Here is a 12,953-nt window from a genome sequence, read left to right as displayed (position 1 = left end):
TACAATCCACCTCACTCTTCCTATAGTGGAAACATCCTCAGGGCTGAAGCAGAGAACAGGCCAAAGGAGCTCAGCTAAGGAAGTGCAGGGCTGGGGAGGACAGGAGTCAATAGACTTGACCAATAGCCCTGGCCAGGGGCAGCCCTGCAGAACTCCCTGGGGGGCAGGGGGAGGGGCAGTGTGGTTAGTGTGGGCAGGCCAGGTCCTAGCTATGTAACCACCAAGTCTGTCGATCCCTCTGGGCCTCAGTTTTCAGAACCTCAGACTTTTGTATATTACTTCCAAAATACTTGCCATGTGTATGTATGGTTTGCATGAATATTTACTATTTCTTCAAATCAATTTGCTTTTCTGATTTTGCTGAATCCTAAACAATCTATGAAACCATAAATATGCTAGTTATAGGAGCTTCCTAATAATATTATAAAATAAAAATATAACAATAATAATTTAAAAAAAGAAACCTTGTCCATGTACCACCTAAAATTAAGGTATAACCTCTTTGGGAAAAGCATTATTGAAAACTAAGGGGCTAGCTGGGCATGGTACACACCTATAATCCTAGTAACTCAGGAAGCTGAGGCAGGAGGATCTCAATTCAAGGCCAGACTCAGTAACTTAGTGAGGTCCTAAGCAACTTAGTGAGACCCTGTCTCAAAATAAAATATAAAAATAGTTGGGTTCAATCCCTAGTATCAAAAAAAAAGAAAAGAAAAAGAAAACTAAAGGGCTTTTCTTCTCTTCCAGCTCTGACCATCAAGGTTTCCAGTCATGGATTTAGAACCACATAGGCTCCCCATCCTGCTGGGATAGCAGCAAGTGGGGGGATGTACCCTAATATGTAATCCCAGGTAGGAGGGGAAGAGAGGACTTCCTCCCCAGTGCAGCTCATTAAGACCCTGGGACTGGGGGAAGAAGGGTCAGCAGCCCAGGTCTTGGTGGAGGGTGTATACTCTGCAGGGTCCCCAAGAGGCCTCCTGAGAACTCTCGGGACTCAGAGCAGATCTGGCTCTTATGCCCCAGGACTCCTATGAACCAGGCTCACTTCCTGGCCTCCTTCCTTTTTTCTATTCTATTTCTGTTTCCAGAGTTTTCTCTGGGGCAGACTCCCCCTCTTCTCCCCACAACAGCAGGCTGGCCTCACTGGCTCCAACACCTCTCAATTGTCAGACTCTTGCCTCCAGGGGCCCACCCTCCTATGTGGGGCTGAGGAGGGGTCTAACAGAGGTCACATTCACAGCAAAGAATGGGGTGATCGCAGGGAGAGAAGAGAAAGCAGGAGAAAGCGAGAGCCTTTTTTTTCATCCTTCAGGGGAACTAATTACAGGCCAGCAGCCCACTACAGCAGGTGAGTACTTGGCCCAGCCACCCCACACTCCAGGGTAGGCCTCCTCATGGGGAGTGGGATGAACTGGGAGTGGGGGAGGGTGCTAGGGAGAGACACTTCCGACATCTTCAGCTCAAGGCCCATAATTAGTTTGTGGGATGAGAGCAAAACAACCATCCTCAGGGTGACAGCCAGACATTCTGGCGTCAGGGGTGTGGGATGGGGGCAGGGCAAGGAGGAAGGGACAGAAGTGAAGGCAAGGGGAACCCACTTATTCACCCCTCATTTACCCCAGAACCTTGGTCTCTTCCAGACTCTCGGACTCTGCCCCAGAGGGGCCCCCATGAACCCAGCAGACTGGAAGGCAAGGCGGATCTGTTTGCAGAGGGAGGAATATCTTCCCAAGGTTAATTCCTGTGTTTCCTGGGGAGGAAGTCAGGAGAAGCGACCAGGCCAGAGCAGAACTGAGAAGGTTCCCATCAGGGTACCTCATAGCCACCTACCCATAAAGCCTATTGTGTGTCACTGAAGCAAGGTCTGAGAGGAGACTGCTGGATCTATTTACCCAGTCATGCCTATTGAGTGGGGTGGTAGACAAGGATAGGAGGAGGGTAGCTGTCTCAAGGGGTTCTGTCTCAGGCTGGGGAGATAGCTCAGTTGGTAGAGTGCTTGCCTTGCAAGCACAAGGCCCTGGGTTCAATCCCCAGCACCGCAAAAAAAAAAAAAAGGGGGGGGGGGTTTCTGTCTCAATCCCACCCTAATGGAACCCTAATGGCCATAGGGTTCCTTGAGTTTCCACCCCTTAAGAGCTTGGTAGTCTTCGGCCCAGCACCCCAAGGACCCATATCTGATTAAAGATGAGGCTTTGATGCCAAAGGCCCAAAGACACCATCTGGAATGCTCTGGAGGAGTCACAGGCGGTGGTGTGGATCCTATGATAAAGCCACAGAGTGAAGGGCTCCTCTGCTCTCCACTACCCCCAAAAGGATCCTTTCTCTCTCCCAGAATGAATCCCTAGTTACCTCCTGGGATCTTTTTTCTTTGGGGGATCATTATAGGAACCAAATCAAGAAACTTAAAGATCTCTTAGAGGGACTAAAGATGTAGCTCAGTGGTAGGGCATGTGCTTAGTATGCAAGAGGCCCTGGGTTCCATCCCTAGCATTGCAAAACAAAACAAAACATCTAGAAAGGCCCAAGGCTCACAATTCTAAACCTCATGTAAGACTTTTCACTTCAGTTTATCTGATCTGGACAGAAAAGCAAACCCATTATGCAGATTAGGTAACCAAAGCAAATAGGGAATTCTGGTTTACTCAAGGTCACCGATCAGTTTACCCTGGGAGGCAGGGGCAGATCAACCATAGGCCAGATTCTGCCCCTTGGTCCTGTGGGGAATTTTGTAGAAATGTGATGATACCACATGTTGACTCTAAAGCTGTTTTTGTTTGTTTGTATAACCACATCTGAGACGAGAGGGACTGCTCCAGGAAGAGGATCTACTCAACCCCTCTTGGGCCATGACACCCCTTCTTCAATCCTAAAACTACAGAGTCTTACTCCAGGTAGCTCTGCCCACCATCTCACTGATTGTCACAGAAATAGTCTCAGGGTCTCAGTGCCTACCCTACAGCAGGAAATCTTTTTGGCCATGTCACCAAGGAAAAGAATGGAACATGGAAAATGACCCAGCCAGGACCTGGCTCGACTGTCCCTCATCCACAACTTAACAGGGCTCTCCCAGGCTCCAGCTCCTTTCCATAGCCTTGGCTCCTTCTGTATGGGAAAGCCCCTCTGCGGTCTAATCAACACTCTTCTCTCAGAGAAGGGACAGTCCCTGGTCTCCGGAGATTGACTATTCATTGCCCCCTCTGCCCTCCCTTCTCCTCTGAGACCTCCCTCAGTCCTGGGCCAGAAATGGGAGAGCCATCTAGAGACAGCTTAGAGAGAGAGAGGAAGCTCACCATGGCCCTGCCATTGTGTCTAGCTCCTGCCTCAGCCTCAGTTAGTGGCTTCTTGATTAGACTCCTGCCCTTGACAGGGGTCATCCTCTCTATACCCCCCAACTTGCCCATCTCCCCTGCCCTCCCCTGCCCTCCCCTGCCCTCCAAGCTGGGAGTGGCTGACTCACGGTGCAGACTGAGGGAGATGTTGATGGTGTGCTCATCAACGAAGCCCTTCAGGCCAGGCATGCGGGCACACTTTAACTGTGTCTGGGCAGCACTGTCCCCAACATGCACCCAGCATACGGTCTCATTGGCATAGCTGAAGTCCATGGCTGTGGTCTGTCGTGTGCTGGTTGGTGTGATGGTAGACACTTGAGCCCCACTCAGGTAAGTAGCCAGGATGTTCTGGGAGTTGGCGATCAGCAACACAGGAGGCCTATCTACTGGCTCTGGAGATGGGGTAGAGAAGGATCAATGCAGTTAGGGTCCTTGAACTTGTCAGTCCACTACCCATCAAGGAACTGATTAAGGGTGCCTGGCACAGTGGCCACAGGTAACCCCACCCACCATTCTTGGCCTTGCAGGAGCGGTTATCTGGCTGCAGCAGGTATCCTTCAACACAACCACACGTGAAGGAGCCATCTGTGTTGGTGCAGAGCTGGCTGCAGGTGCCATACACTGAACACTCATCAAAGTCTACCAGGAAAAAGGAAAAGAATATAGTCATTTCCACTGTATCAAGAGGAGTGTGGGTGCTCTTAGACACCACCAGTGTGTCCATTCTTATAGCTACTTTGAAGGACAATTTGGCAGAATCAATTACAGTATAAAATGTTCAAACCTTATCACCCAGAAAGTATGGTCTTGGAATCTACTCTAGAGAAACACTATACATGTACATGTCAGGCAGCCACTCGATCCACAAAGCTTTTTTTAGTATATACTATGTGCCAGGGAGAGGAAATACACTGGTGAATTTGACTTTTTTATTTTATTTGTAATCCTGGGAATTGAACTGAGGGACTTCAAATGCTAGGCAAGTGCTCTGCCACTAAGATACATCCCCAGCCCCTTTATTAATTTATTTTGAGACAGGGTCTCACTAAGTTGTCCAGGTTGGCTTTGAATTTCCAATCCTCCTGCCTCAGACTCTGGAGTAGCTAGATTACAGGCAAGCATCAATACCAGTGAATTTTAAAATAGACCCACATCGTTGACTTCATGAAACTTATATTCTGCTAATAAATGGAATACTGTTGTTATAATAATAAGGGAAACAAAAGATGAAGTACATATTGCAGTGCTAGTGCAGTTGGACATAACTGATGTCATTGAAAAAAAAAAAAAAAAAAACAGGCAGAGAGGGGCTGGGGATGCAGCTCATTGGCAGAGCCCTTGCCTGGCATGTGCAAGACCCTGGGTTCAATTCCCAATATCATACACACACACAAATTAGATAAGAGAGGATAGATTATACAGGGGGTGGGGCAGTAATTTTAGAACGATCAGGGATGCCTTCACTGAGAAGGGGACATCAACAAAGACTTGAGGGAGGCAAATTTAAAACAGAAAAGTTTGCATTGTTTGTAACAGAAAAAATGGGAACATCTTACTCATCAATAGGGAGAAGGCCAAGTAAACTGTGGTAATAGTTACACGTCACAGTGGTTTTTGAGAGAACGAGGTAGATCTCTACATATTAACATGGAAAAAAACTGCTGGAACACACTGGAGTGAAAAACATCATAAACCATACCTAGAGCATGGGGTCTATGTATGCAAAAAAGAGCATACACATAAGTAATATTTCCGATTAGATTTTCCTTGAGTGCATGTAGATACAGAGATGCATAAAAGAAGGTCTGCAAAGTTAGACAGCACACCAGTAGCAGAGTTGCCCTCCAAAGAGATGGGAAAGGGACCAGAATTGAAAAGGATTTGTTAAAGGAAACTTTGTTTTTATCTATAACGCTTTAACATTTTTACAAGAAAACTCACATATGACCTATAATTTTAATATGAATTTATAAAAGTCTGGTAGAAACAAATGATTAGCCATGGCCTGAACTCCCCCTCTTGCCCCTTCCTTCTTGTTTCCCCTACTCAGGCCAGTCCCCAGCATGCACTCATGCGAAGGTGAGCACAGCCCACATACCTTTGCAGGTCTTGCCATCCGCCTGCAGCTGGAAGCTGCTATTGCAGTAGCAGGTGGGCCCGTTGAGTGTGGGGACACAGTGATGCTGGCAGCCCAGCCGAGAGCAGTTGCCCCGGAGCTCTGCGTTAGAGGCAGGAGAGACACACACTCAGGCCCTGAGACCAAGCAGTCACCCCCACCCCATGGCAACCTTCCCCCATCTCCAGTTAACCTTGAGAAACCACTTTGAAGGGCTGCAGTGTCTGAGAGAGAAGGGGTCTTAGGAAGGAAACATGTACCATATTTTACAAGTGAGGAAATTGAGCCCAAGGAAGACCTAGGACAGGTCCAAGGTCACATACCCATTTAAGGCTTAGAACACACTTCTTCCTGCTATGGCTGCTTGGGACCACCTGTGTCGCCATGGGAGGTGTTCTAGTACTTTGCTGGGGTCAACAGGAAGAGGGGACAGTGAGTTTTATCCCTTTCATGTGTCTTTGGTTTGCACTGCCCAGGGATTAGAATGTTGGCTTCAGCTGAGGGTGAAAAGCTGGCATGGAAATCATGTGGTCCGGGCTCTGGCCTGGAAGCACCCCTCCAATCTGTTCCTTGAGCCTCAGGGGCCTCAGAGAGAAGACCCAAGGTCCAGGTGGAGGATGGAGAGGAGATGCAAAACTGGTTCCCTCAGGATCCCTTTCTAATCTTTCTTCTGCTACTGACCCACTTCCACAGGGGAGACAGAAGGGAGAGAGACAGGAGGGGGGAGAGGTGGGAGAGCAGTTGCCCCCCCAGACCAGCGACCCAATTAATGGCCTTGCGTGGGGCCAGGCGGCTGGGCCACAAAGATCCCTTTGTCCAGCTGCCTCACACCCCTGCCACTCTCCCCACCTAGGAGAGAGAGCTGCTGAGATGCTAAGGCGTTTAAGGCACTAAGCCTGCCAGGAAGCACTGGGATGGGGGGCCAGGCCCCAGTTACTTTCTCTTTCCCACTTCCACCAGAAAACCCAAATGCACTGCCTGTCCAGCCACCCCCTAAGGGGGAAAAAATGTCATTTTCCTGAAAAACTTAGAAGGTTTTTCTTCTGGATATGGGAGGTGGGTAAGGAGGCCCAAATTTTGTGGTATCAGAGAAAGAAGTTCAAACCCCAAGTCTTAGAGGTTCTATGCTCTTTTCAAAACTAAAAAGGTATTCAGAAGGAAGCAAACTTGCATACATACCATCTGTAAGAAGGGGTATGAGTGTAATTGCCCATAGCCCCTAAGCCCTTCTACATCCCTTCCCAGGAGCTTCAGATGAAATCGACCAAAGGAAAGGAAAAAAAATCTTCCAGAAACTCTCTTGCTCCATACTCCCTGCTCAAGTGAAAGGATCCAGATGTGTCTCCTCCCACAGGCAGATGTTTTCTGACATGCATATGGCACAAAACACAGGCCCAGCCCTCCACTCCACAAATGCCCCTCCCCTAGTTCCTTGCTCAGGGTTTCTCCAAGGCCAGCTGCTTCAGGCTCAGCCTCCAGGACAGCAGACAGAGGTCACCTTTCCCAGACGGGCAGGGCCAAGGGCTCTGTCACTCCTTCATCTCAGATTCCTTCCCAATTTCTCATGCAGTGACCCAGAATCTTCATGGCCCCCAGGGGCCTTCAGGGGAAGACTACAGAGCTTGTGATCTGAGTCACAGGTGGGAAGAAATCTGACTTATCATACTACTGTTCCCTCCTCAGATTGGATGGTTTCCCATCCATCAACGACCTCCAAAATGTGGACTGTCAGGAAAGGAAAAACCAAAGCAGCTTTTGAACACTTCCTAGACCTGCATTTCCTGGGGGATGACTTCCAAAGCACTGGCAGGGCAGTGATGAACAAAACCAGACCCTAACCCCAGCTTCCATCACAGCACTTCTGCTTCTGTGTGTTCACACTAAGGATCACACAGAAAACCTTTTGAAAAAGGATTCCACTTCTGAAAACCTAAAAAAACAGTGATCTTTCATTTTAAAGATGAGAATCTAGCGTCTGGAGAGAGGAGGTGACTTGTCCAAGCACACACAGCCACAAGGAAGTGCCTAGCCAGGGCCCATTGCTGAGGCCCACAGGGCTATTTGATCAAGCTCCATGCCCAAGGGGCCCAGATAGCAAGTCTGGGCAGGGGACCAGGATTAAGCTTCATCTCCACTGAAGGCATAAGGATGGTCCTTTGATGGCAGGTATCTCATCCCTCCAGATGCCAGGTTGAGGGTTCATGCATTCACCTGAGATAGAAGGGCATGTGAGAATCCTTACCTCGGCAGTGGGGCCCCTCATCTGAACCATCCATACAGTCCTGGACCCCGTTGCAGAGGCGGGACATGGGAACACACAGCTCAGTGCCCAGGCAATTGTGCTCATTCGGCTGGCATCGCTGGGCCTTACTCTGTGGACCTAGGGGCAGACGGAAGGGCTGGCATGACCAAGCTGGCTATGGCGGCTGTCTAGTCAGCTGTTCACTGGGGGTAGGTGGAGGGTGGGGTGAGTTGAGACTAATGTTTCAGACACCTAAATTTTTTAGATCTTAAGAGGCCTCAGGGCTGGTTAGACCCTTCCATCAGAGCTTTCCTCCACCATTCCCAGCAGTGGTAACACATCTGGGAAAAGTCAGGTGGAGAGGGTAAACTATGCCTTCAGCAAAGGATTCACTCCTCAAATGCTCTATCCTTGAGAACCCCAATGCCTCAACAGTCAACACTCAGGAGACAGGCTGAGGTCAGAGGTGAAAGGTTTTGCTGAGCTAAGAGGAGAACATGAGAAGCTCAAATGATAAAGAATGCTTTTCCATAGCTCCCCAGGGCATGGAGCTTAGGGAGCAGCACCAAATCATTTAGAACTGAACTGTGCATATGAAGCACCATCCATATGTGGCTATTGAGCACTTGAAATGAGATTAGTACAAACTGTAAGTAGAAAATATATATTGGAGGGCTGTGGTCATACCTCAGTGGCACAGTGCTTGCCTAGTATGTGTGAGGCACTGGGTTTGAACTTTAGCATCACATAAAAATAAATAAAATAAAGGTATTGCGTCCATCTACAACTAAAAATAAATAAATTAATTAATTAAAAAATACATCCTGGAGTTTGAAGACAATATTAAAAAAGACAAAAGATCTCTAATAATTTTCAGTGGATAATACATTGAAATGATAATACTTTGCATATAATGGATAAAATACTCAAATTAATTTCACCTCGTTCTTTCTGTCTCTCTCTCTCTTTCTTGTACCACAGGGGCGCTTAACAACTAAGCCACATCCCAGTTCTTTTTCATACTTTACTTAGAGGCAGGGTCTTGCTGAGTTGCCGAGGCTGGCTTTGAACTTAAATCCTACTGCCTCAGCCTCCTAAACCACTGGGATTACAAGTGTGCACAACTGCACCTGGGTGTTTCTCTTTCTTTAATGTAGCTACCAGAGGATTTCAGAATTGCATATCTGACTTACAATACATTTCTCTTGGACAGCACTAACCTAGACTTCCAACCCAGAGCAATAGACTGGTGGAAGGATTTGGGAAGGATCAGAGGCTACAGTCAACTGGTATGGGATACCTCTGGTACTTTCACAGTTGCCAGGAGGAAGGGTAAAATGTTGAGACCATTGCCATCGGCCCCCAGTCAGGCAAGGTGTGAGAGTGTGCACATGTTAAGTGCAGATCCATGTGGGCCTGATAGGAGTCTGGACCCACAAGTGAGGGGTGGGTGTGCAGTGGATAGTGGCATGTACTACACCCTTCTTTGAGTGAGTCAGTATGTGTCTGTTCCAGTGCAGGTTGTTTCTGCATCCACGTTTGAGTGTGGACATGGACTGTGGGAATGTGTCTGTGCCTTTGTCTCAGTGGGGTTGGACATGTCAGATGGGTATTTATGTGACCATTAGGGGTCCAGGAGTGTCTATGAATGTGAACATGGGGATGTGAATATGGTGGGAATTGCACCAAACTGAAGAAAGAAGGCATAAAAATTCAGATCCAGCCCCTCTGAAGGGCTTTCTTTACTCCCAACACTCAAGCACAGGGTCAGAAATGTGGGGGGTGAAGGTGTCATCACCTTCAGGGCAAATACCCCTGGCCCTGAGTCCTCCAGGGTAGGGTGTGGGGGTGAGGTAGGAAGAACTGGTGGCCCCCTTTCTGGCCCTAAAATTACCACTGATAATTATGGGTGGGAGTGTGAAGAAAGGACATGGGATGGGACTGGAGCAGGATAAAGCCAAGGATAGGACAGAGACCAGACTAGCCAAGAAGGGGAGATAATGAAGGTGGAGACCCCAGAACTCTGCCAGGACTCTGGGGTCCTGCCAGCAAGTCCTCCACCCTCATTGGCAGGGTGAAGGCTGGGTGGGGACCTTTCTCCCAGTTTAAACAGCTGCCTCTGATTACACCATTTATTGCGGGCAGGAGAAGACAGGGTGGCGGGAAACAAGGATGGGGCTTCTGGTACAGAGGCTGAGCAAAAATGTGTGGCCTTTGGCCTGGGAGCCTGAGGACGCAAAGGGTACCTGGCAGGGCCTGGAGGTCATTTATCAAGGGTCAGGGAGGCTCAAAGCTGGGAAGGAGAGGGAGAAGCTAGAAGGGACCATTTCATTCTGGCAAAGCTGCAGCCCAGCGGACACTGTCCAGGACAAGGCTCCGGGGGTAGCAGCCAAGGGAGAAATCTAAGGTGCCATTTCCACATACACCAGGCTCTGGGCTAAGAACTCTGAAGAGGAGGGAGAGGGCAGTTTTAGCTGTGTCATGGACAAACATAGTCACAGAACAAGGTCCACACCAGGCTAAAGAGCAGTTGTCCTCATCCCAAACGTCTGCTGAAGGAAAGGGATAAGTCAAGGACTGAGGGAGAGAATCCAGAAATGGTACTTACAAATCTCGGGGGCCTCATCAGAGCCGTCTGGGCAGTCCCTCTCACCATCACACCGCCAGCCCTTTGAGATACAGGTGATTTGATCTCTGCAGGCAAACTGCTTGGGACTGCAGGTCTTAGGGGCTAGGGGCAAGGAAGAAAAGGAGAATGTAAAGGAAGGGAGGAGGCCAACTCTGAGACTCCAAAGCTCCGGCGGACTCCTCCTCTTTACCCAACATCAGTTCCAATGGCAGTCTATGTGCCTGGGGGCTGGGGGGTGCTGTGAGGTGTTCCACGACACTACTGCATACTCGTGGCAGGGGAGGGGAAGGATCCAAGGGGAGCTTTTACTGCCTCCCCAAGTCCTCTAGGCTGGCTGCCTGTCCAGTGTGTCCCTGCTCCCCCGCTGGGTCAAAGCCCTTGCTGCTCTTGTTACTCTGACCAGACACCAGTACTTCTGGCTTTGCTGATTAACGGTGATGGCAGGGGACACTGAGGCCTTTGCTGCCTTTACTCTTCCTCTCATTCCCATTTGCATCCTAGCACTAACCTCTTAGGTTAACCTCTCTACTTCTCTGCCCTCTAGGACACTCCTGGTCCTTTGACCCCAGTCATCTCCAGTCCCTAAGTGCCTGACCCCCAGGTGGGGCTGTGTGTGTTAGGGGGGGTGCACTTGGCACCCAGCATAGCTCAGAATGTAATCTGGAGAGGGACAGAAGGACAAGGTGGACTGAGAGCTTGGCTTCTACTTCTACTCTCTAAAGACATGTCCTCCCTTGCTAGTTAGAGCTGGGGTGGATAGGGGGCTCTCTGAAGATATCTGAGGTAAGAGGCATCCCAAGATTGCTCAGGATGTTAGACGGAGAGCAGAGGAAAGGGGTTGGCTGGCATAAGCCCTAGGAGCTAGTTTTGGCCCTGCCGACCTGTAGAGCTACTACCTCCTGGCCCTACCCTCCCACCCCTGTCCCCACCCATCCACACTCCAAAAAGGAATGAGAATGGTAACAGTTAATTCTTAATATTGTGGGCTAAGTATGTGCCGGGAACTGTGGTAAACCAGTTCTTTCCATGTATCATCTCATCTAATCCTCTCCACAGGATGACAAAATAGGGACAGTTAATACCACCACTTCACAGAAACTGGGCCAGACTTTCCTGGGGTCACACAGCTGCAAGTGACAAAACCAGTCCTCAACCCAGTTCAGTTGACTTCACTAGTGCAGCCCATCCCAGGCTCCATTCCCCCGGGTCCTCAGGAGCCTCCCACCCTGACACAGTGCCCTCCGCCCAGATCCTTCACTCCAACTGGACAGTGTTCCCAGCCTCCAGGTTCCTTGTTGATTTTTCCTCAGATTGTGTTGAGTTCATTTCTATTCCACTGGCACAAAGTGAAGGCCAGCTCTGTGCCAGGTACTGTACTAGGTGCCGGGGTGCCCAGGAAGGGTGATATGCCTACTCTGTCCCTCCAGAGACACAGTTCCCAGGGAAGACAGCTGTGCATAGCTAACACAAACTTGGGCAGAGACAGAAGTGTATGGAAAGTGTGTCAGGGCCCCGAAGAAGGAGGGAGCCTGCTGGGGGCCACACTGAAATGTCCTCCCTCCCTAACCCCCATCTCTGGCAGAGGGGACTGCACTCAGGCCCCTGGCCAGAACCAGAGCTAAGTTCAGGAAACACATCAAGGATGGCCAGGCCAGGGCCCCCCTCTAAAGTCCCCCTCCCTCCCCCCACCCTGAGCTGGGAATAAAGGCCCCTTGAGGAGGTGGATAATGCCGAGTTCATTGCCCCACTGGGCCAGCTGTGAGGTCTTCCCAGGAAACACAGCCCCCAGCCTAGTTAGCATGCGGAGAACCATACTTCCCTGGCCAGCCAAGCCGCCACTTGCAAGGGGGGGGGGGGCTGCAGTGCGACTTAGAGGCAGATGGGATGTTTGGAACCCAGAAAGGGACCTCCAGGCCACCCCAGACCCCACGACACTTCTTCCCTTCCTATCCTGGGACTTAACTCATGCCCCCTGCCCCTTCCCAAGGTAGAACTTGCAGTCACGCACTGAGGTCACTGGTTGGTCGCTCTAACCTCCCCTCCATTCCATGTCCCAGTCATGGTTCCCCCCTCCTTTGGCCCTCAAATAGTCTCCCCACTGTCCCCCACCCCCATTTTTGGCCTGAACTCTACAGAGGAAACAGCAGCTGGCAAACTCCGAAAGCTGGAATGAGAGATTCACAAACCAGATGTGCTCTTGCAGAGGGAGGCGGGTGGGGGATGGGAGCAAGTGAAAGAAGAGGAAGACTCAGCCCCTGTCCCATAGCAGCATCTCCTTGGCCCCAGGGCAGAGGGGTTGGTGGGTGCACATCTCCCCAGGACCAGGGCAGCACAAGGGTCATAGAGAGATAAGTGAAGGAACTTCCTTCTCATCAACCTTAGTGGAGAAAGTCCCAGGAATCTCTTGTGAAAAGGCTGAGGCCTGTCTTTGATTTCCTTCAGGGGGAGAGGGGAGGAAAGAAACACATAACCTACTTTGGGGCAGTCTCCACAGTCAAGGGAAGTCTTCTCTGTGCTGGGAAGGAGCTGGGGTGGGGGTGGGGAAGAAAACTTATAATCTGCTTACAGGCAAAGCCGGTCCTTTGCCAAGCCTTCTGCCCCCTCAATCCACCATCCAGGAAACCCACCTTGGTGGCC

General features: G+C 50.0%; 1 protein-coding gene across 1 annotated transcript in view; it reads right to left on the bottom strand.

Moving 5' to 3' along the window:
* The window catches only part of Lrp1 (LDL receptor related protein 1), a 79,047-nt gene that overhangs the window by 59,909 nt on the left and 6,185 nt on the right, over positions 1-12,953 (bottom strand). Inside the window, 5 exon segments of the mRNA XM_047548687.1 lie at positions 3,458-3,721; positions 3,840-3,968; positions 5,428-5,547; positions 7,688-7,825; positions 10,296-10,418. Coding sequence (XP_047404643.1) covers positions 3,458-3,721; positions 3,840-3,968; positions 5,428-5,547; positions 7,688-7,825; positions 10,296-10,418 — 774 coding nt within the window.

This window comes from Sciurus carolinensis, chromosome 4 (genome assembly GCF_902686445.1).
Source record: "Sciurus carolinensis chromosome 4, mSciCar1.2, whole genome shotgun sequence".
Taxonomy (NCBI): domain Eukaryota; kingdom Metazoa; phylum Chordata; class Mammalia; order Rodentia; family Sciuridae; genus Sciurus; species Sciurus carolinensis.
This window is presented reverse-complemented; position numbering and strand designations above follow the sequence as displayed.